This window comes from Oreochromis niloticus, linkage group LG17 (assembly GCF_001858045.2).
Source record: "Oreochromis niloticus isolate F11D_XX linkage group LG17, O_niloticus_UMD_NMBU, whole genome shotgun sequence".
Classification (NCBI taxonomy): domain Eukaryota; kingdom Metazoa; phylum Chordata; class Actinopteri; order Cichliformes; family Cichlidae; genus Oreochromis; species Oreochromis niloticus.
The window spans coordinates 25,494,440-25,517,554 of record NC_031981.2 but is presented as its reverse complement, the minus strand read 5'-3'; the positions used below and the strand labels follow the sequence as shown (position 1 = coordinate 25,517,554).

Sequence of the window (23,115 nt, the reverse complement as noted above, 5' to 3'; positions counted from 1 at the left end):
TAAAAAGCTTGGCAACAACTATTCTTTAGAAATGCAACACAGGAATAAGGATAAACACCGTGCAGAGAAAAAATTATAACTAAAAAACAACATGAAATTAAAGTGGGAAATATTTTTACAGACAACTATGACGAAGTACAAAAATAGAATATTTTGGAAAGTTTGGAATGAAATGGACTGTGCTATCCCATGACTTTGCATTTTCTTTAACTGGTAGCTGTCAGCATAGCAGCATTTAAACAGTTCTTGGTTTGGTTCACATAATGACTCAATGAAAATTGTTGCTTATCGATTACTTGACACATATATAATGTTTAAGTTTAGCTTTTATACAACAGAGCAGACTTGGGCTAGACTGTCTCTTTCCTGCCACGGGGTGAAGTTACCAGAGAGGGTTAACCAGGGCCCCACCCTGGAGCCATACCTGAAGAGGGAGCTAGGTGGAGCTAGGTGGAGAGCGGCTGGTTGCCGTGCCTTAGTCCGAAATGAAATTTGTTTAAATGCATTTTTTCAAATTATTAAAAAATTTATACATGAACAAAAAACTGTGATCCTTTTTCTGGATTTCTGTTTTAAAATGAAAAGACACACTGGTAATTACATGAAAGAGCTTTATTAAATGGAAACTTGCACATGATTTGCAATGCAGAGTACTACTGTAATACTGGACAGTTAGCATAGGTGCAGAGAGAAAAACACAACTTGAGTCAACCGCCTAATACACAATGGCTATAGGCCAAAACGATGACCTTTGCATAGAAGTCCCTACCCAGTGCAACTGCAGTGTAGGGAGAAAGAGAGAGGTTTGTGTCTACGGGGACAGTTAAAGGGAGCTCCAGGTACACAATAATAATTTCTACATAAAGTTATAGTATCTTCAATCTGAAGTCCGCTAGCATCCTTGTAGCACGTTCTTTAATCTATTAAAACAGGATCTACATCTGTCTGATAAATAAAAGAAGTTATATACAATGAGAAATCAGACAGGGGAGGAGATGAAGTAGCTACAGGGGTGGGTGGTTAAATATGAAGTCATGCAGAGGGTCCAATCAAAGCTGCTTTTGGCAAATTCAGGACCAGTTGGGCCACATCTGTTGATTAAAGTCAGATGATGGAAACTGATCTTGATCGATGGTTTAGAAACGAGGCATGAAATCAGAGCCGGCAGGTAAAAAGAGTGCCTTACTAGGTTTTTTCTGTTGGTTTTCTTCTTTGCTTGTTTGTTTGTTTTTTTAGTGATAGCCCTTTATTTGTAGGTGTGTCCCTGTAGAGGTGAACACATCTGAGCCCCTATGCAGACATCCAGGGGAGCGCTCTCGTCTCCTCCCCCCTCCCGCACTCACTGTTCTCACACTTCTCTGAAGGTAGTGTAGATAAATTTAGAGCCCTTTGAAGAAGTATTAAAAAAAAACTTCTCTACATGGTTTGGTGAGAATTTGTGCTCTCCCCGGCAGAACAAGAAAGTCTATGACAGAAGCCCCCACCAACTGGAGGCAGAGTTCAAGTGATCGCCCAAGGACTTGGTCTTGATTAGGAGGAACAGACTTGCGTCTTTAGATCCCTTTAAACCTCATTTCATGAGTAGTGGTCCAAACCAAATGAGCATGTTCCTCTAGACTGTTGATAGTTTTCCCTAAAAGGGAAATTATTCCAGTTGTAAAGAGAGCTCCTGTTCTTTCTTAAATACAAGAGTAATTACACTCAAGAACAAAGGCACATACAGGATACTTCCTTTTTGCTACAAGTGCCCTCTAATCCCTTTTCCATCCATTACAAACAGTTTAATTTTTCATTCCCCACATTTGTGTAACCTGAGTTTTCTTCTCCCATTTTATCCTGTTTTTCTTGGTAAAGCCTGAAACACAGTAAGTGCAAATTTCAGGGGGAAGTTTGTTGGTAAATTATTGTTTAAACTGTACAGCATTCATCTGAAACTGTCAAATGGAAATTTATATTGTGTTTGCATTTGAAAAAGTGCTAGCTGTATTTACTGCTGATTCCCACAATGACTCTTTATAATAATGGCAAATAATAATTTAAGAATAATTTCATTATTTGTTATTGTACTGATTGTTTTTCCTTTTAAAATAACTTTTGGTCCATCAAAATAATGAAAAATGTCTGTTTTCATAAATATTTCATTTTCAAACACTTTCTTTTCCTTACCAATGGTTTAAACTTCCCCAGATTCTATTTCAAAACCGGACACTATTGCGAGAAGTATTAGAAACGCGTTGCATTTTTGTTAAGCGATCTACTTTTCATGAAATCTGTCACAGAAACACCAGTTTGCAATTAATATGTTTCAGCCTTTAGAACATGATTGTTTTTATAGCTTAGTTTTATGTCTTTTCAGTCCATGAGATACTTATGTTTGTGTTTACTTTTTTCATTCTGCCCTCAGCACAGAAAGGTGCTATACTATCTGACATTTTCTTGTCAAAGAACATGTTTTCTTCACTTCTAAATGGATTGCATGTAGCTGCTGTAGAAAGCTGCTTGAGTCTACTCCAGGAAGCAGGTTTATCAAACAACTCTTTGTTAACCCTGAGGTGAGGGAAAGTCCAGGTTTTCTGTTCCAGAAAGCGAGTTAACTTAAACTCAGTCACCAGGGAAACAGAACTAAACCTGCTCAATGTCCTGCTGCTGCTGAATCAGCTGACTGACACTCTGATTCAGCTCCTCATTCACTATGAAAGCGCATAGCAGAGGTAATTAATTTAAGGAAGTTTACATTTTTAGGAAAACACAAATCCCAGTTAGACCTTAGTTAGCTGTTTTTAGATTTGAGCGCTTTTACCCTCACTCAGATCCATCTCTTCTCCATCGTTCTAACTCTGTGACCCTGTGGACAGTTGTGTAACTGTCAGCCTGTCGGACAGTTTGAGTGCACTGGAAACACTTACTCTGTAGCAATCACAGTTTATGTTAAATTGATCTGTATAAAGCGTTAGACAGACAACACACTGGTCAATAAACTTCAATCAGTCATACTGTCAGTCACAGATGTTGGAGATGATGAGAATATTTGAGTGAAGATGAGGCTGAAAGAGTCTAAAAATGTATTTTAAAGTGGCTTTTTAGGCAAAATGCATTCTGTTCTGTAGATTTCATGTTGAAATTTGTTCACAGATTGATATTCAGTCATTAAGTCATTAAATTAAAGTCAAACATCAGGCTGAATGGTAGAGAGTCTGAAAATCAGAGTTTGAATCTGATGTTTTCGACTAAACATCACCTGAATCTTTCTCACTGGATCAATTCAGACCCAAATTTGCACACAGGTAGCCTATGATAGGCTCCATAATGGATCAAAAACTATGTCCAGGTTGGAGTCCACTTGCACAACAGGAAAGATTAAAAATGGACAAGAATCACAGATTCAGACTGGCTCGGGCCTGGATGAATTCAGCTTTGGTAAATTCCCAGCTTATGCCTTTTGATTCCGTTTTGGATCCACATCTCATGTAAAGGACTATGAACAGGATAGAAAAATTAAGATTTCATATAAAAGTTTTATAAGGTCTGTAATGATAACAGAGTGGTCCAAGCAAATTAAAATGACTCTTTTTTCCCCCCTCCTGATAAATGTCATAGTCAGCACTGGCACTTGTTCACATTCCTCCACTCACTTGATTAAAATTGAGACTCTGCACTATATTCACTTGTTGCATTGTGGTATCTGATCTACAGGGATGAGTGTTTCCTTTCTCTACTCATGCGTATGAGTAGAGAAAGGAAACAGTTATGAGCTGTTCTGAAACTGAAAACTGAGCTTCTGATATCAGAGTTAATAAACTAAGAGTTTATCAGACTAACAGTTTATTGAATATGCTTCCTGGAGCAGGGCCCGTTCTTTTCAGGCTGTCACAGCACAACCTATCAGGCACAGTTTGTGTTGGAGTTTAGCGCTCTCTGGTGGATTAGCTGCGCTTTGCTATCACCTGTTGTCTCAGCTTCTCCCTTCTCTTCTTCTCCATCAGCCTGAAAGAGCAGCAAGAAAAACAGTGACAGATTAGTGGAAGACAGACAGACAGCAGATGTAGCAGATACAGGTGCAATTTGGAGACGTTAAATTAAAGCTTGCAGGAGCCACAGCTGAGGGACTAACCTGCGGTTGCGAGCCTCCACCAGCTCACTCAGCTGGTCCTGAGTGGCTCGGAGCTCCTCCAGACTTTGCTGATAGCTCAGGTCTGCTGAGCCCGACCTCTCCAGGAGAGAAACCTGGTTGGACAGCTCGCTGGTTCGATCTCGCAACCGCTGGATGGACGTGTACAAGTTCTCATCGTCTTCCTCCTTGTAGCCACAAGGTGGATAGAGAATGCAACAGCTTTATTTCACAATTTAATACTTAACAGTGGGATTTGATAAATGTGGATTTGCAATGAATCAAAATTTTTGAAAATTTTTAATGATTCGTGAATTTGTGACTTTTTGTGCCTAGTTGAAAAAAGAGGCTGTGTGATATTTGTTTTGTGGAAATAATGATGAAGATGTGTACAAAAAGGTTATTTCACGCTGGAATTTTCACGTTCAGATGGCAGTGTTCAGCTTCAACTAACAGCAGTGCTGCTAACTGCAGATCCAGAAATGATCAAATATGACTGTGCATAGTGAACTTTATTTGCTGACACGATGTTATTTGTGGCTATGTATCTCACAGCGGTGAAAGTCAGGCGTTAAGTCTGTAGATTCCACATCAACAAAACCTTGAACTACAAATGGAAACCAAAAATCTTCCCTCATGCCTGCAGAGTACTCTTATTCAGATGTCCTGTCTGTTGCAGAGATAAAGTAGTCCAAACCTTTGCATTGACGATTTCTATGTGAACCAGAAGGGACGCTAGCTCGAGCTCCTCACTGTAGCTGTTTTTTAGAGGTACACTCCTGTAGCCTGGTAAAACAGAAAATTAAACCAATTCAATGTAAATTAAGATTAAGAAATATTTCCAGAAACATTGCAAACTAAAAAATACAAAAATAAATAACGTATAAGTTTGTATTCTGGAGACATTTGCGCACTCACCTGTTTTGAGCAGACGGACTGGGTAGGTTGCCTGTGCCAGGAAGTTGGGATCGCTGAACATGTCCTCCTCGTAGACGGTGAAGCGCAGAAAGGCGAAGGTGGGGTTGTGGATATCGAACACAAACTGCTTCTGCACCCACACAGGGTTCAGACCATTATCAGCTGGGAGGGTAGAGAAAAGCAGAGGGTTAACACTGCAGTGAGTGCACATAAACTGCTGAAATGTTGCATTTTCATTGCTGCTATGCAGCAGCTGTCTTACCTACAACATCTGTCTTGCACTTGTAGCTGTCATAGTCGGCTCCACAGATTTCCAACTCTACAAAGGGACAGACAATGCTCCGGCCATTCTTAGGCAGATGGCGAGCACCCAGCACCTGGGAAACACAGAGCAAGAATAAGCAAGAAAGTGGGAAAATCGGACACTTATAGACAAAGTAAAATCGGTCTGTATTGTTTAGAAATCAGCTGAAATTGGCTCCTGAGCAGTCTGAAATCCCATCAATACACTATTTCATAAGATTACAAAAATTAGGTTTTGTTTAATATTTCCCAGCAAACTTGCAGATCAGATAGCTCAAAATGATCATATTGTTAGATAATTGACTTCATATGATATTTTTTCACTCCCCATCGAAAAAAGGGAGAGCAAAAATACCACCTTCTGTATAACCTGATCTACCAAAACTGTGGCTGAGTATGACTTTGTGGCCTTTCTAACTCTAGCTATTGTCAGTTTCTTCCATTAACTTTCATTATGGGTCAAAGAACAATAAAAATGTAGTTTTAAGCTTGTTCTCACCTAGAAAGGAGCATGCCTGGACAATGTGAACTGCTCCTTTGCTTTCTCTCAAGACTGACTTATTGTTAGCTGTACAATCAAACTCCCTCTATCCTGCTTAGTTAATCTGACCTGTAATTGGATGGTGATTGGCTCCACGTGCAATGTGTCCTTGTCGAAAGGGTCAAACGTGTCATCCCTCATGATGTCAGGCTGGGGAACATAGCCGCTGCCACCTCCGAGCATGAACAAAGCTTGGTTCAGCTGCATGGGTTTATCTACAAACAGACAGGTTTTAAAGAATGAGTGTAAAATCGTATTTAGCATCACTAATTGATTACTGAACCATCACAGGTTGAGTATGTGGACAGACTGCAGCCTGTTGTTCTTAGAGGCAAATATGAGCTTTTCTGTTAAATAAGCCAGATGTTACACTGTTTCAATGCCTCCCCCTAGTGGCCACTGCTCTATATTAGAGTCAAATTTGTTAGGAATTTGTTAGGGATAACTTGCTCTGGAGCCAGGAGCCAGGCCCGGGGAGCGTGCCCGGGGAGCGTGCCCGAGGGCAAGCGTCAGCCAAGTGCAAAGCAGTGGGAATAAGAGTCAGCACCTCCAAATCTGAGGCCATGGTACTCAGCTGGAAAAGGTGGAGTGTCCACTCCAGATCAGGCACGAGTTCCTGCCCCGAGTGGAGGAGTTTAAGTATCCAGGGTGACAGGTCACCAGTAATGGTAGAAGTGAGCGGGAGATCCACAGACAGATTGGTGCTGTGGCTGCAGTGATGCGGATGCTGTAACGGTCTGTCGTGGTGAAGAGAGATCTGAGTATAAAAGCAAAGCTCTCGATTTACCAGTCAATCTACATCTCCACCCTCACTTATGGTTACGAGCTGTGGGTAGTGACCAAAAGAACAAGACTGTGGATACAAGTGGCGGAAAAGAGCTTCCTCCGAAGAGTGGCTGGCCTCTCTCTTAGAGATAGGGTGAGAAGTACAGCCCTCCAGGAGGGGCTCAGAGTAGAGCCTCTGCTCCTCCACAATGAAAGGAGCGAGTTGAGGTGGTTCGGGCATCTGACAAGGATGCCTCCTGAGCCCCTCCCAGGTGAGGTGGGTCTGCCCCGGGGCCTCCTCCACTGGGAGGAGGCTTTCTCTGAGAACAGACATGAATTAGTGTCTGAGATGAGGAAAATCTGACAACTTGCCATCAACCCATGCTGTCTTGGACTCACTGTGTGGACAGAAAGGCTCTCTACAGTAATGCATCCACACACTGACCTGGGGTCTGGAAATTGAGTGCAACCAGCTGGGAGCCACAGAGCCACATAGGTAGAGGGTCATAGTTGGAGGAGTCCAGCCTCTGTCCTCTGGGATAAATCCTGGAAAGCTGACGACGGTTGTACTGCAGAAAGCGTTTCCCTCGGCCACGGGTCGCAAACTTCTCTGCCTTCGTCTCCGGGAAGGAGGACATATCCCGGTAACATGCTCGCTCCGTCCCAATCTCTGCAAATTAAACAGAAAGTGAGACATGAGATGGATACAGCAACAGTTTACAATGGTAAAAGAAATGAAATGGTATGGTCCTTACTGTCCTCATTGAAGGGGACAGGTCTGCAGTAGACCACGAGGTCCGACAGCTCCACTGCAATCTTCTTCCTCCTCTCCATCTGTTTCTCCTCCTGCATCTGTTACCATGGAGATGAGACAACCATACAAATATGAACATTTCTTAAACATATCTGTCACATTTTCTTCTGCAAATGGTTTTCACAACATGAAAACAACAACATGGTATCATCTTGTGAGAACATTAGCCATATTTTCTATAAACAACCAACATTATAACAGCATCTATCTGACAGAGTATAAGGAAACTGTCAAGTTTGGAGTTTCACTATTTGACAAGGATGTCCTGTAGAAAACTTTGTACATTCACACTGTAGCTGAGATTATTGCTGGTGGTGTAGCAGTTTGATTACGAAAACATGCTTCAGCAGCTTCTAGGAATCCCATTTGGAATGAACCCACCTACAACTCTCATATCAACTTAAACTGACAGCAACTTCCAGCTAAGTTCCCCATGTATCATTCTGTGATGTAAACAGTGGACTGGGAAACAGATTCAAGCATCTTGAGGGGATATGAAGCATGTTCAACATGGCAGTGCTTTCTCCACTGCCATGTTGAACCTAAATCCCCAGTTAGAAATATTGTGACAGTGCTTATCAGCTTATCAACTGTTAAGTCAGGTTTTCTGCTTCAGGTTTCGTGTGCCTTCACCTACTATCACCTACTCCAAGGAGACAAATTATCAGAAGCATAGCTGCAAGAGATCTATAAAAAAAACTACAGCATTATTAATGCTGTGAATACCTTCCTCTGTGTACCAGCCCCACTTCTGCATCTAACACCATCCACTCTGCCGTAGCCCAGTTACAGACAAAACATCCAAGTGCATTTATTGCTATCGCTTGAGAATTTAACGACAACACCTTTGACACCGCATTAACCACCTTCACCCAGGTGAAAGATGACAGGACCCACCAAAGATGACAGGACAATAGATCTGCTCCAAACCTGATCCTCTCCCCCTCCACACGCTTAGTCTGGTTCACATCACCCTGTGCAATGCCCCTCTAGTCAAGAGATAGCCTATGACCACAAGGACGGTGGGGAAATAATCAGCGGATGCTTTTGTGGCTCTCCAGGGCTGTTTTGAGGTGACTAAATGCCAAGCAATCTGTAGGAGGATATCGATGGGCTCACAGAATTAACCACAGACTACATAAATTTGTACACTGACTCCATAATTGCAACAGAGACTGTGAAGTGTTATCCAAACAACAAGCCATGGGTAACAAAGGACATCAAAGCACAGCTTTGAGGTCTGCCAACAGGGAGGCAGTGAGAGAAGTTCAAAATGAACTGAAGGCATAAGACAGGGAGGCCAAGGACAAATACAGGAGGAAGCTGGAGTGGAAACCTCAGCAAAACAACATGATGGAGGTCTGAAGACCATCACTGGTTTAAGGCCAGCCAACAGCAGTGGAGTCGAAGAATTGGGGAGTTGGCATGTGAGAGTCAACAAAGTGATTCCCACAGTTTATGTGTTTCTCACAGACTTATGTGTTGCTGATCACAAAACACAGGAGACATATCTCCTGTCCTATCTCCCTTTCTCTTCACCCCAAAGACTTTAGGCTGGTGAAGAAAAGTGCAGCAAAGCACAACCATCTGCAGCTTAATGAGGTAAAGACCTAGGAACTGGTTGTGGGCATGAGGACAACAACACCAGTGATCCCTATTTCCGTTCCCAGGCTCTGTATGGAGACAACCAAGGATTACAGAACCTCAGTGTTCCTTCTCCTAAAGTGGACTTCTACAAGAAGAAACTGTCTATCTTCAGAGACGACTAAATACCTTTAACATCACCCATCTATGCTGTGATTTGCTGGGGCAGCAGACTGAGGGCGTGTCCAAGTTTGACACTACACCATAGCGCACGGGTAGGGAATTCCAGGCCTCGAGAGCCGGTGTCCTGCAGGTTTTAGATGTGTCCCTGATCCAACACAGCCAATTTAAATGGATAAATTACCTCTTCAACATGTCTTGTAGTTCTCCAGAGGCCTGGTAATGAACTAATGATTTGATTCAGGTGTGTTGACCCAGGGTGAGATCTAAAACCTGCAGGACACCGGCCCCTGAGGCCTGAAGTTCCCTACCCCTGCTGTAACGTATTAAAGAAGACATGAAAATGTGGTGCTTGCAGACAATTTTAAAGTGAAATCTGAATATAACATTCTCAGAAGCCGATGATGTCCTCAGCAAGTGACTAAAGTGCTTTTACCAGGTAAAGAGAGAGCCCCCTTCATAGCACAGAAATCTGTGAATTTAAGCTCAACATAACTCCCCAACCCATTAATCTTTCAGTTTGTCACCCACAAAATTAGATAGTCAACTAGACAAAACTGCTAAGTTCACCATGGGCTCGGACCCATAAATGCAGACTCCCCTTAGAGATGTGAACATTTCCTAATATCTAAAACTTTTTATATGTAGTTTCCTGCTTTATGATCAAAAAAGTAACCATAAGTCAGTTTGACAAACACTGCAAACATCCAGTTAAATCAAGCATAAAGATAAAACAAATCATTTTACACAAACATCTGAAAAACATTCATACTTAAGCCACATACATCATATATATAGTCATAAATAGTGCTATTTACAAAATTTAGTTGTGAGTTGAAGCGTAGTCGAGGTTCTGTCACGCTTTCAAGTCAGCAAGGGAAGTCATTAAGTGAAGTCCTGACGATCTGTGGTCTAATTATTCAAGTAGCAAAAACTCTAACAGATGTGCTTTCACTCATCCGTGTATGTGTGCGGAGTTGCACTCACTCGTGCATCAGCATTCTGTGCAGCCTCTCTAATCTTGCTGACCCAGCCGGTGAGATCTTCCAGACTGTCAGCTGCTACGTCCAGAGTCTGGACCGGATGAGAAGAGAGGTGTTGGGAGTGGATAGTGAACACAAAGGCCCGGGAATTCTTTCCGTCTTTATGCACCACTGCAGAGATTAAAGGAGGTACAAGTGGAACGAGAAAAAAGTGAGGGAAAAAGTTAGAATTGGATAAATATGCCTGTGTAGTTTCTCATTCATCCAGGTCATGATAGTCTTGAGAGCTGGAAAAGAAGGCAACTGGACTTCTTTAGGTTTATGAAAACATTTTACCGCTCATCCAAGCGGCTTCTTCAGCCCTAAAACAACTGGCCGGACTTCCTGGTTTTGAATTTTGACCCGAGTATCATCTACATGTGGAAAGCAGTATTATCCCTAGGTAAGAGCCCAGAGCTTTACTTTTCATTAATGAATCTATACAAATCTAAAACCCTAACTAATTTAATTTCGGCCAATCTCACCTTCAAGTTCATCATCTTTTGCATCTACGCTACCCATGATGCGTTTTTTTAAATTTTTTTTTACATTGCTCTGTTTTCTTGCTTCTGTGACGCACGATAAAAACACAGAGATCTTGAACTTAAAATTCATGTTGGTGAAGATGATGAAGTCTCAAGGATACAAATGTGACGAGCGGGGCAGGCAGTGAGTGAAAAATCTTTATTCAAAGAGTTATGTGTTGTGGGGTTGTTTAAGAAAGGCCATCCAGGGTAAAAAGACTGCCTGACGGAGACAACAAGCCTCTTCCCCGAGCCACTTTCAGGCTTTGAATGGACACTGGGCTCTTTGAATCCAGCTCTCACCATTAAGGATTTCCACATGAAAGTTGAGACATGTGGAAGTCACATCAGGGGCAAACCTGCCAATGGAAAACTGCAAGGAGTGAGAACAGGACTTCCACAGAGCAATCTAAAAAGAGCATTAAAAAAATCTGTGATGCTAATGTTTTTACTTTAATACTTCAATACTGATATAACTCTGTAGCGCTCAGTTGTCACCGTGTAAGTGTGACCGCTTCACCCACATTTGTGACTAAAAATACACCTGCAGTAGAAATGTATCAAGGCATGGGTATGAATAAAAAGTAACGCCCAATTTTTCAACAAAAACACTGAATCAGATCAACTGTTAACTTAGTCTGAAACCATCTTTCAATTTGGTAGCTAAAGGTTGACAGCAGCTATCCAGCTTTAAATAAGGGCTTGGGGTTTACAAGATGTATGTATTTCACACAAAAAACACAATTACCTCACTCAGGAGATACAATACTGTCAGAGTCCTTTTTTTGCCTCCTACTAATGTTGGAAAGCATTCCAAGAATTTTTTATTTGACACTACTTTACTTATTATTTCTTTTCTTTTGCATTTAAGAAATTGTTTTCTTTAAAATAATATTTTTTTAATATGACATGTAAAACCAATGAATTTTTCTGGTAAACAGTCAGTGATCCTAGTTGTGGACTGATCTTGTGCATCAAGGTTAAATTTCAGCATCATTTTGAGCAGGAACTAGTCCCTTCCTGCAGTAATTATTTAATATACCTGATAAAACTATAATGTATAAGAACGTTTATCTACTAACCCACGTGGCAGGTTGGTACATCTATGAAGCCTTTGAGGAAAGTTCCCAGAGGACTGTTCTCTGTGGACTGACACAAAAGAATAAACATTTGTTAGAATAATGCACAGTGAAAGCTGGAAGCTCATTTGAAAGTAGTGAGTGAATCAGAGCTCACTGCTTCATCCATTTCTCTGGTGGGGGAACTAGGGACCTCCTCTACATAGTTTGCAGGGAACCACAGCTGCTTCTTTCCTCCATAGTCACCTCTCCACCTAAAGGCAGGTCGCATATCAACGGCAGGAAGGTATACAAAACACAGAAGAAGGTACATGTACACCTGAGGGTCACTCACCAGCCGCCCTCCTGCTTATCCACATTCAGGATGAGTGCTTGTTTGGGGAAACATAGCTCGTCTTCTCTCTGAGCTCGATAGTCATACAGAGCTTTGACCGTACACTAAAACATGTCGGGAGAAACATGCGATTAAGAAAACACAGTTTTAGAGAAATGAGAACGCACTTTGAGACATAACTAATGCCACGGAGGTTTGAAACGTAAATTAAAACGATAAGAAGCATCAAATGTGTTTCTTTCACTGAGTTCATTGCAGCATTTATGCCACATTGTGTTTTAGATGCAGCCGCTTGATGGCGCCAAAGTTAATTACAGTTTTTAAAACTGATCCACTCTTAAAAACACCGCTGGTTCTTTCCTTCTGTCCTTTCTTCGTTTGTTTCTTTCAGTCACAGCTTTTCTCTTTTTAAATAAACAGTCTCTCTTTTTGGTTCAAGCCTTCAAAAGCACATACCTCACTCTCTTCTTTGTTGCCAGTAGTTTTACTGTTAGCCCCTCAAGAAGGACATTGGACTCCTAATACCTGACTGAAAACAAACATTTCCTGTACTTTGTACTTGAGCTGCTACTGCAGAGAGCTGCCTTTTACTGCCAATGGCTATTAGACAATGTTTCCATACAAAACAAGGCAATTAAAACTACTAATCATTTACTAAAGAATATGATAATATGTGATAATCCATAAATAAACCCGTTAAACTTTAGGGCCATAGGCCATGTGTTTCCAGTCACACTCACCCGTGCTGTGGGCATCTTATTAGCCTCCACATAGAAATGAGGAGTGCGAACCTCATACAGTGCGCCATAGTCAAGCTCCTGGAAAAATAAATAATCAAGTTTTCAGCCACCATTTTTGTTTTTGTTTTCTTACTCCTGACTGATTTTAAATTCATTCAACATGCACTAACATCAGTATTTGACTTTGGCCGTGTTTAATAGAAGCATCCACCATTGGAACAGTGTGCATGTTTAACAGGAAATACAGACAAGAAGCTCTGCCTTTTTCTTTGCTATTTTCAGACATAGACTAAACAACAAATGGAAATTAACTTAGTTGTGTAGCATTTCCTGATGAGTAGTAGTAGTATCATGCAAAAACCGAGTTTGTACAATTTTAACAAGCATAAAAGTGAATATTTAGTATGAGCACCTGCTGCCATTCAGGTGCTTTCCAGATGCTATTGCATGACTGATCAAAATCTGATGGTACTTTTCTACATAATTCCATCAATTCTATTAAGATCCCCATCCCCACTGGCTGAAATTCAATAGTGTATAAAAATTGTTGCCACTGATTTTCAGTCCAGCTCTTCTGTAATTTGGCATATGTCTGATTTTTCACTGTGCATTTTTCGTGATTCAACCAGTGAAATGTGTCTTTGCGACCAGCTGCTAGTAACAAAGTGCCAAACGATAAAATGTAAAATTCGTTCTTTGCCAAGTTGTCTGTTATGTGTAACAACACAGGTTCGTGCCTTGAGTTAGATGCATTTTTATGTTTGAATAATTCACAGGTCCGTGTTGAATGGCTGAACAAACAATCAAAACACTCCTCTGAAAATGGTCCGGTACAAGGACTGGACTGAAAACGAGTGAAAAAGCAGCCATTGCCCAAACTGGAAAATTTCATTAAATTCTGTCTCCCTGGAGGGAAAATAAAAACAAATGAGGGGGTGCTTAAGACTTTTACACAATACTCTACAACAAGGTTATGCATTGAAGTGAGCTGTGTCTTGACCAACCGTGGTGCCCATCCGGTCTAGAGTATCTTCATTGATGGGGTAGCGGAGCCTCATTTTACGATACAGAGGATGTTTCTCATAGTAGCTCACCAGATCCACCAGACTCTCAAACTCTGCCGAGCTACCCAACATGAAGAGACGGCCTTCTTGCTGGATACGGCAGTGTTTGATCTTACCCTCTGCCCTACACACATGCAAAGAAGAAAAAAGAGTTATAGACAAAAATAAATGACATTTTTATGCTGGCTTTTACAATGAACTGAGCAGAGACCAGAACTCGTGTTTTTGTCCTTTACTGTGTGTCGAGTTCTACCTGAAGGAGATGGCGTAGGAGTTGTGTTCGCTACGTTTTCGAACCAGGAAAGCTCCGTCTCTGGGCACACGCATCAGCATGTGTTCAGCCTGAACACGGGACAGGTTGGAGTGGTACCACCTGAACAACAACAAACTATTATGTACAAATTATGTAACAAATTATGTACCTGCAGTCTATAAAATACAATAAATATTAAAGGCATCAATAATAAAGATTCATATTTTTTCCTCTATTCTAGCATCATTTTGCTTACATTACAGGACATTTTTAATGCACGACTTTAACTTGTAATGTATTTTTACACTAAAGTATCAATACATTTATCCTCTACTTTATTATATTAAGATGCCAGTCACTCACTCTCTGCTTTCGTGTGCATTCGGCTGAGGTACAGGGTTTCCCAGCCTCATCTCAAACTCGTTGCAGCGGAGCGGCGTGTCTCTATAGTGGCAGATGAGCCGGTAGAGGCTGTCAAACACCAGGTTATCAGTCAGGTAGAAGCGGGTGGAGCCAGACTCCTGACGTGAATGGATCCTGCAGTGCTGGACCCGACCAGAGCGCCTGAAGGGCGAATAAGATTGCATTAGTACTGTGATTTGGTTCCTTCTCTCAACTTCAAATCAAGTCCCATCTTCTTCGGTCAGAGTTTTATCGTATGTGGGTCCCTGAACTGTCTATGATTTATTCTTCTTGTAGCCAACTTCTAAACATTTAGATTCCTTATTTGCTAACGTTTTTTTTAAAGTCTGTCTAGTTTTCAAAGCTGTTCTGTTAATTCCACGTACAGATTGATTCAATTTAATGTCTTGCACAGGCTCCATTATTCTATGACTAAACCAAATATTTGGCACTGTCTCTCCCAGGGTTGGATGGGACAAAATCATTACTGTCCAACCCAAGACAAGCTCCAAGGAAAGGTATGATCGCTACAAGCCTGAGATTCATTTTATTGGAAAATAGAATCACCTCGGTGTTTTAAAGGATGCTGCTTACTGCTCAGCTTCAATGGATTTGGTGTGGTAAAGGAAACTCTTATACCAACTTTCAAGAAAATTAGAAACCTTTTCTGAAATTCCTGGATAGAGGGTTTTGGAGATCATTTAAATTTGAGATGTCTGATCATGAAATGGCAAACTATTTTACAAATGTTGTTTTTTTTCTTTCTCTGCACCAGATTGTGTTGCTAAATTATCAGCTATTTTATGACAGAAAACACACGGACCAGAAGGAGAGGGTGTAGTCTCCAACAAACGTCTCACTCTCCCGGACCAGGAAGGTGCCGTCTTTGGCCCCGCCCTCGCAGTACTCCTGCAGGAGTTTCTCAGCCACCTGACGGCCATCGCGTCCTCCACCCAGCTTCCCATGAAACCAGCGCTCTGCACAGTGCTGCTCATTGTTGTTGCACTCCTGACCAATTACACAGACATATGAGGGTGTAATACCAAAGTTGGTTGCGAAATCACCAAGTTTTGTCATATGTTGCTATGTGTCACTTTTCTACCTCCTTTCCTTCATCATCCTCCTCTTCATCAGCTGTCTGATAATGAGATGTCTCCTCAGAGTAGTAAATCTTATTACTGGTCAGGACAAAATAATGTGGCGTCCATGTCTGCAAATGGATACACACATTTTAGATACACAATAATCAGTATAGCTAGAGTTAGAGGTAAAAGTATATTTTCTTCATAATCACTTAGCCAAGCTTACACAAACTCACATGGTCAATGGGGTCTTCGAGGTAAAGGATGCCGTTCTTTAGGGAGTTACTGATGTCGTTTTCAGAGTAGCTGGCTGACGTCACCTCTTCATACAGGGTTCCTTCCACCAGCTTCTTGTGCTGTGACAGAGGAAGAAAGAAAGATGCTGAGCCCCACAAGTTTACTGTCACAGGAAAATCTCAACCAGATGTATTTTCCATTAATGTGGAATCTGAAATGTCAATTGACAGCTCAAGGTAAACAGTGATCTCACTGCCAGTCATCGCCATTTAGGGACTGCAACTGTCAATCTTTGCATTTCTGCGATTTCAACACGGTCCGAAATTATGTCAAAGAACTGGCCACCATGCCATGACATACAAGCCATTTTTCAGTAAAATCAAGGGGAAGAAAAATCTACACATACAAATCAAAACAGTGTACTATATTGCCGCACTCATGCCCAAAGCAGTTTTTCTTGAGTTTCTTGTCATAATCAGAAACCTCTTTCTCTTTTTAAATTATGGCAAGTTGTGTGGAAAAAAATATATCTTGCCTAGGTGGGGGTAGGAGTATGCCAGTGATGGTTGATATGTGATACTTGGTACTAGGGATGTTGGAAGAACAAAGACAAGAAATAATACAATTTTTTTGAAAAAGTGTTTGTCCCCTTCCTGATTTCCTTTTTTTGTTTGTTTGTCCAATGTTTCAGATAAAACAAATTTAAATATTAGACAAATGAAGAGGTTTATTGTTGGGGGGGGGGGGGAGTGTGAAAAAGTGATTCCCCCCTAAACCTAATAACTGGTTGGGCCTCCCTTAGCAGCAACAACTGCAATCAAGCATTTGTGAAAACTGGTAGTGAAGCGCTGTGGAGGGTTTCTGACCCACTCATCTTTGTAGAATTGTTGTAATTCTGCCACATTGGAGGGTTTTCCAGCATGAACCACCTTTTTAAGGTCATGCCACAGCATCTCAGTCGGATTCAGTCTTCATTTTGCTTTTCTTAAGTTATTCAGAATTGGACTTGCTGGTGTATTTTGGATCATTGTCCTGCTGCAGACCTGAAGTGTGCTTCAGCTTGAGGTCACAAACAGATGGCTGGACTTTCTCCTTCAGGATGTTTTGGCAGACAGCAAGTCTTCCAGGTCCTGACCTGCCCCAGACCATCACACTGTTATTATGATGTTCCTGTTACTTTTACACCAGATGTAATGAGGCACAAACCTTCCAAAAAGTTTAACTTTTGTCTCATCAGTCCACAGAGCCTTTATGTTGCTTTTTGCCTAGTCTCTTTCTTATGGTGAACACTGACCTTAACTGAGGCAAGTGAGCCCTGCAGCTCTTTGGATGTTGTTTTCTGGGGTCTTTTGTGAGCTCTTGGACGAGTCGTCGCTACGCTCTTAGGCTAATTTTGGTCGGTCGGCCACTCCTCGGAAAGTTCACCTCTATTCCATGTTTTCACCATCTGTGGATAATGGCTCTCACTATGGTTCACTGGAGTCCCACAGCTTTCACAGCAATCACTTTTTCACACAGGGCGATTATTAAGGTTTGCCCCTTAACAATAAAAACCTCCATTTAGAAACTGCATGCTGTGTTTACTTGTGTTATCTTTGTCTAATATTTACATTTTGTTTGATGATCTGAAACATTTAAGTGTGACAAACATACAACAAAATAGGAAAAAAGAAAGGGTGCAATAACACTTTTTCACACCACTGTATAAATATAAAACTATTTTTTGACATTTCACCAAAGGAAAATAATTTTGATTTAACACGTTTTTTTTGTAGGTGGCATTTCATTAACTTAAACTTCAAAGAGATTTTTGTTTATCAAATGGCCAAAAGTAACTCTTTGTCTTAACTATAGGCAGACTAATTGTGCTTGCGTGCATTTCTAGCCTATAATCAGGAAGGATTGGCTGGTCATAGACAGGGTGGGACGCTGTGCTTTGGGGCTGATGACAGAGAACTGAGGGCAGCATCGTAATTACTGTCAGCTACTCTATCTACCACTCTGTGGAATAGTCAAGTATTCTGGTGAACATGTGGTGTAAATTTTCAGGATATGATGAAACTTTTGACCAGATATATACAGAGCTGATGGCAATACAGCTTTTAACCTATTTTTAAGGCTGCTTTTAAAATAGTTTTATTCTTCCATTATCTACACCTCCTCCATTGTTCTGAATTAACTCACATCTCTGCACACATTGTTACCACCTGACAAACATCACTGTGTGATATTTACTTCAATTTAAAATGAAAAATCTGTTCAGTGTTGAGGTGTTGAGTATATACTTTGATGAGGATCTTCCTGCGGAGCTGGTAGGGCGAAGGAAGCTCCTCTGCGTTATTGTCAACCGGTTTGGTGAGCAGCAGATCTCCAAAAACTTTCTTGAAGTGCGTGGCCATGTTCCTCTGCTGGACCACACTGCAGTGGTCCTCGATGGATAAGATCACAGGATACCTGCAAAGACACAACAGCAGGTAGAAGAGCTCTAATGCTAAATGGTGATTCAGTCGCTACTTTAAACTGCTATTTTAGCAGTATTGCTCAGTAAATGAACACAATCATGTACTCACTCAGATGTAACAAAGGCATGTTCTTTGATGGTATGCAGCACATCCAGGAATTTGATCTTGGAAGTTAAGGTGTGGCCGTGGTAGATGATTGGCAGGTCATCAGGTCCATCCCAGCAGTCCACTTAGATTAGAAATGAAAAAAAATCAAACATATAGTTAAGATTTTAGACCCTGAAATGAAGCCTGTATTGGGTAACCCAAAGCTTGTGGAACAGCACTATGTATGTAATAAACTGCAGGAAGGCGTAGTTCACCAGTGAGTTTAAAAAACATCTCGCTTACGTTCAATGCAGCGGCAGCCCATCCTCAGACAGCGAGCGTAGGCTTCTAGAGATGATTCACTGGAAAACTGGTCACCTGTCAGGTACCTGAAAAAGCATGAATGTGGAAAACAACCTTGTTACAGCAGTTATAGAATAACCAATACTGTAGCAAGTAAAAATATACCGTAATGATATTTAAAAAGAAAAAAATACTAGCAACCTCCAGCACTACCCCTCAATGCAACTAGGAAGCCAAAAAAAACCCCAAAACAAAACAGATTCCAGTTTTTAAATCTCCACAGAAATATCGAATCGAGTTGTTTTCAGCAGTTACCAGCAAATCTGAGGATTTTAAATATCTCTGTACGTCCTGTAGGATTTTGTTTGATGATTTTCAATTTCTTTACCTCAACATTTTTGATTATTAGATGTCAAAGAACAGCAATATCCCTTTCACTTCTGCATTGGAACATTCAAAAAATGTATAAAAATCCTAAAAATATTACCAAGCAGAATAAAATTACTATCTGCAAACTCAGTCTCTAATGACGTGCCCTCTATAATAATAAAGTTGGTAGTTTATCACTGAACTTTTTAAAGTGTCATCTGTGTTTAGATTAAAACACGTTCTTATTTGTGATTTCCCTGAAAAAACTTTGAATTATGAATATTTGTGCACTTGAAAGATTTCCTGTGAGACCTACGTGTTGTGCGAAGATGAGATCCAGTACTGAGACAATGGCCTTTTCATGTCATCAGGAACTACGGGTGAAAGACGAGGGTCACACACAGAATTCTCTTTAGAGTACAGGAAGGTCAGGAACTAAAAAAAAAACAAAAACAAAAAACAGCAAAAAGATCTAATTGTCAGGAAAACAATGTGATTTGACTGTATGCTCAAGTTTATCGAGAACATCCATCAGGCCAATGGCATTTCATCTCAGGTTAGGGTTTCACTTCAGTAATGTACCATTTTCCTTTGGTCATTTGGAACACCAGCATTGACTTTTCACATGTGATTCTATAACAAAAGCAGCCGTACAACGAGGTTGTCAATGACCTGGTGGATTGTTGAGAGGTTAACTTTTTGTGCTTTTTTAGTGTGTCACCTCATCCAGTTGTAGCATCGGCTCAGGCTGTGGTGCCCCCCTCATGTAGCCCATAAGAAACTCCCTGACACGACCCAGATCTGATGCCCAGGACTCCTGAGATGAGCCGGATAAAGAAAAGTAAGTGCAAAGCGGTTTTGGGAAGCTTTTTCTGTGTGCTGATGGGCATTAAATTTTTACTGTACCTTCTGGTCCATCTGTAAAAACTTTTGAAAGTCATAGAGGGAGATTTGACAAAGCTCTGGTCTGTCAACATTTCTGAAAAGACAGTGATTTACAAGATATTAGATGGCAGACGTATGAAAGTACTATTGAATGAGAAAGCAGGCATGATACACCAAGAATTTCAGTGACAGATAATTTCAATGTGATACATTTCTGTATTTTTTTTTTACGTTTGCCAAATCTAGTTAAACCACCGCCCCATCACATACATAACTTTAAGAAAACATTTCACTTTTTTGGACATCCAAAACAATTATTAAATTCCATTAATGTGACAAATCATATAGAAAAGCTATTTGAAATGCAAGACTTCCCTGATAAACTGAGAAAACTGGAGGAGGAGTAGGATAGCAGGGGATGTGAGGATGAAGGACTAGACACTGAGGATGAAGAGGTGGAGGGACTCACCGCAGAGGGAAGGAGAGCTCCAGCTGCTCAGTAATCTGAAGAACAAAAGGGAAGGAACCAGGTGATGGACAGGTGGGAGGGAGCAGTAAAGGACAAAGTGAGCAAAGCGTGCATGAGAGCAGAAGAGGAAGTATCAGTACTGGTGTGTTTACTCAGCGGAATTCTGAGCTACTGAAACTTTTTGCTAAGTGATATTTAAGTACAATAATCAACAGATAAATATAATACTGTATAAACATATAAAATATTGCTGTTGTTTCTTCCTTGAGCTACACCCTCAGGGGTTGCCACAGTGGATCATCTCACCCTATACTTTGCAAACTCTTCTGTCACACAAATCCTCTGCATGTCCTCCTTCACTACATTCATGAATCTTCTCTTCTTCTTGCCTTCCTGCCTGGCAGCTCAATGGTTAACATCCTTTGACCAATATATCCCCATCGCTTCTCTGCCCATGTCCCAATCATAGGGTTGCCAACTTTTTAACTATCAAATAGGGACACTGGTGCGCCAGAAGCACAATGCACAGTCAGCTGGGCAAAGTCTAATATGTACTTTATGTCCATATTCTTATAATAAAAATGCAGTAAAATGTTGGTAATCTGTTTCAATGCCTTTTATAAAACAATAAAGAAAAATAAAGTAAATCATAACAGAAGTCACATGGTCATTTTCTTTGAAAAATAAGCAAAAAAGAAAAAAAATATTCAAATAAAATACTGTAAATACAGGCTTCAATTACCCAGTTTATTATGCTACGGCACCTTATTTTTACGAATCACGTGTTACTCCTCTCATGTGGTGTGCCTGATAGGTAATCAATGTGGGTTGTGACTGGACACAAGCATCCGGGGACATTAATAAGGAACAAACTAATTTTGCTTATTATATGGCATGTCCAGGCTAAAACGGGACAGTTGGCAACCCTACCTAACACTCTCATCCTTACCTCTTTAATTTTGTCTACAAATGTTTTCAAAACAATTATGTTACATTGTTGTTGTATTAGCCAGAGCTTTAGAGAACTGAAGAATGTAAAACAACTAAAATCGTGCTGCATGATATGGTGATAAATAAGTTGCCTAACATGGGTCTAAAGAAACGCTTTCCTGAATAAAATGGCCTGAACAGGATTCCTCTGTTTGGTTTTAGGTATCAAAACCAATGTGTGCTCGTTGCATGCTAACACGGACACTTTGCTAGCTCCTTAACATAGCATATGTTAAGGAGCATGTTTTGAAACATGCTATGTTTCAAAATGGAGGACCCGTGGGAAACAGCAAGCTAACTGCCTAAAGAGTTGTTAGTGCCATCATTTGCCAATGAGTGTGGGTTTCAGATTCAGTCAGACCTGCCTTTCATGTCAAGTTTATTGCAACCAAGATGAAGCCAGCGAAAACGTTTATCTTGAGGATTCAAAAGTTACTTCATAAACTGATGGTTGACATCATGGCAGCTCCATTTCCTTTATACTGTCTATGCTTGCTAAGTCAACAACAAAAAAAAAGGTTCTTGAAAGTTTTTCATGAGTTTGGGTCATGCTGTACAACACCCCGTAGCTATGAAGCACTAACAACATGTAATGACATCCTAAAAAAGGCAACTGAGTCTCAGTAAGCTTATTTCTGATCAAAATGAAAATTGTTGGTAACAACGTCACAGGACGTAGCATGCTTAGTTTATAGCGCTAGTTGCTGATATTGAACTACAGTTCCTAACGTCAAAATGAATCCTCCAGAGGACATGAGACATTTTAGCTGGTGAACAACCTACTATATCTCATCATATACATTTAATGAAATCCAAACTCCAATAATGAGTTCCATATACACTCGGCATATCATTAGTTAAGGCTGAGCTCAAGCTCAAGCTCGCTGGCTTATTTCACATTCTGGTGTGGCAAAGTGTACCCCCCACTCCCCCCACCCCCTGAAACCACTCGAACAGTAAAACTTTCCTTGCATAAAATTTAGTATATGGTTTATAATAGTGACTTAAGAAAAAACTTCTTTACTGTCTTTTCCATCCTGATGATAATACTTATTAAGTATAAGATTTTAATACTTCCTCCAGTGCTCTGCAAATGTATGTAGCTTTATATCTGACACTCACACTCCTCTGTGCATCAAACATCAGTGTTCTGTAGAGCTGTGCAAAGTTGGGGTATGACAGGTCGCTCCTGGCCTCCACCTCCTGTGTAAATGGGTTTGGTGTGAGTTACAGTGGCACCAAACAGTGCTGTGGTCAAGTCAGAACATGCAGGAGAGCAAATTCAAAAAGGCAAAGAAGCTGCAGGCAGTCAAACATTAAAATGATCCTCAGACTTATGTTTCACTCTAACCTGTAGCTTGTCTTTGAGAAAGCGCATGTTGGGCACTCGGTAGTTGACCTGAGGCAGCAGAGCTTTCACATCCTTCACTGTAATGCTGGGAAGGGAACAAAAGAAAAGAAAGAAAAACCTTATTCAAGTGCAGTGAATCTAAACTCAGCACATGAAAAAATCATCTAGTTTGTTCAGAGTGAGTCACCTGGTGGCAAATATCATACAGTTACATGAAAAGTTGGGCGCTTTCCAATGTGAAAACATTTA

The 23,115-nt window shown here is 40.8% G+C and overlaps 1 protein-coding gene across 1 annotated transcript in view; it reads right to left on the bottom strand.

Annotated features, from left to right (window-relative positions):
* Window positions 1–597: 597 nt before the first annotated feature.
* LOC100711065 (1-phosphatidylinositol 4,5-bisphosphate phosphodiesterase gamma-1) overlaps window positions 598–23,115 on the bottom strand; it is a 41,498-nt gene continuing 18,980 nt past the window's right edge. The window contains exons 5-32 of the mRNA XM_005468260.4: window positions 22,867–22,951; window positions 22,638–22,718; window positions 20,526–20,560; window positions 20,078–20,150; window positions 19,893–19,988; window positions 19,488–19,606; window positions 18,803–18,888; window positions 18,521–18,641; window positions 18,236–18,404; window positions 15,950–16,069; window positions 15,734–15,841; window positions 15,455–15,639; window positions 14,593–14,793; window positions 14,230–14,349; window positions 13,917–14,100; window positions 12,913–12,990; window positions 12,173–12,276; window positions 11,996–12,092; window positions 11,842–11,908; window positions 10,201–10,367; window positions 7,391–7,487; window positions 7,081–7,305; window positions 5,940–6,085; window positions 5,289–5,403; window positions 5,027–5,188; window positions 4,806–4,894; window positions 4,112–4,296; window positions 598–3,984 (exon numbers count right to left, since the gene is read on the bottom strand). Of these exons, the coding sequence (XP_005468317.1) occupies window positions 3,924–3,984; window positions 4,112–4,296; window positions 4,806–4,894; window positions 5,027–5,188; window positions 5,289–5,403; window positions 5,940–6,085; window positions 7,081–7,305; window positions 7,391–7,487; window positions 10,201–10,367; window positions 11,842–11,908; window positions 11,996–12,092; window positions 12,173–12,276; window positions 12,913–12,990; window positions 13,917–14,100; window positions 14,230–14,349; window positions 14,593–14,793; window positions 15,455–15,639; window positions 15,734–15,841; window positions 15,950–16,069; window positions 18,236–18,404; window positions 18,521–18,641; window positions 18,803–18,888; window positions 19,488–19,606; window positions 19,893–19,988; window positions 20,078–20,150; window positions 20,526–20,560; window positions 22,638–22,718; window positions 22,867–22,951 (3,376 nt within the window). The 3' untranslated portion in view covers window positions 598–3,923. The remainder of the gene's footprint in view (window positions 3,985–4,111; window positions 4,297–4,805; window positions 4,895–5,026; window positions 5,189–5,288; window positions 5,404–5,939; window positions 6,086–7,080; window positions 7,306–7,390; window positions 7,488–10,200; window positions 10,368–11,841; window positions 11,909–11,995; window positions 12,093–12,172; window positions 12,277–12,912; window positions 12,991–13,916; window positions 14,101–14,229; window positions 14,350–14,592; window positions 14,794–15,454; window positions 15,640–15,733; window positions 15,842–15,949; window positions 16,070–18,235; window positions 18,405–18,520; window positions 18,642–18,802; window positions 18,889–19,487; window positions 19,607–19,892; window positions 19,989–20,077; window positions 20,151–20,525; window positions 20,561–22,637; window positions 22,719–22,866; window positions 22,952–23,115) is intronic.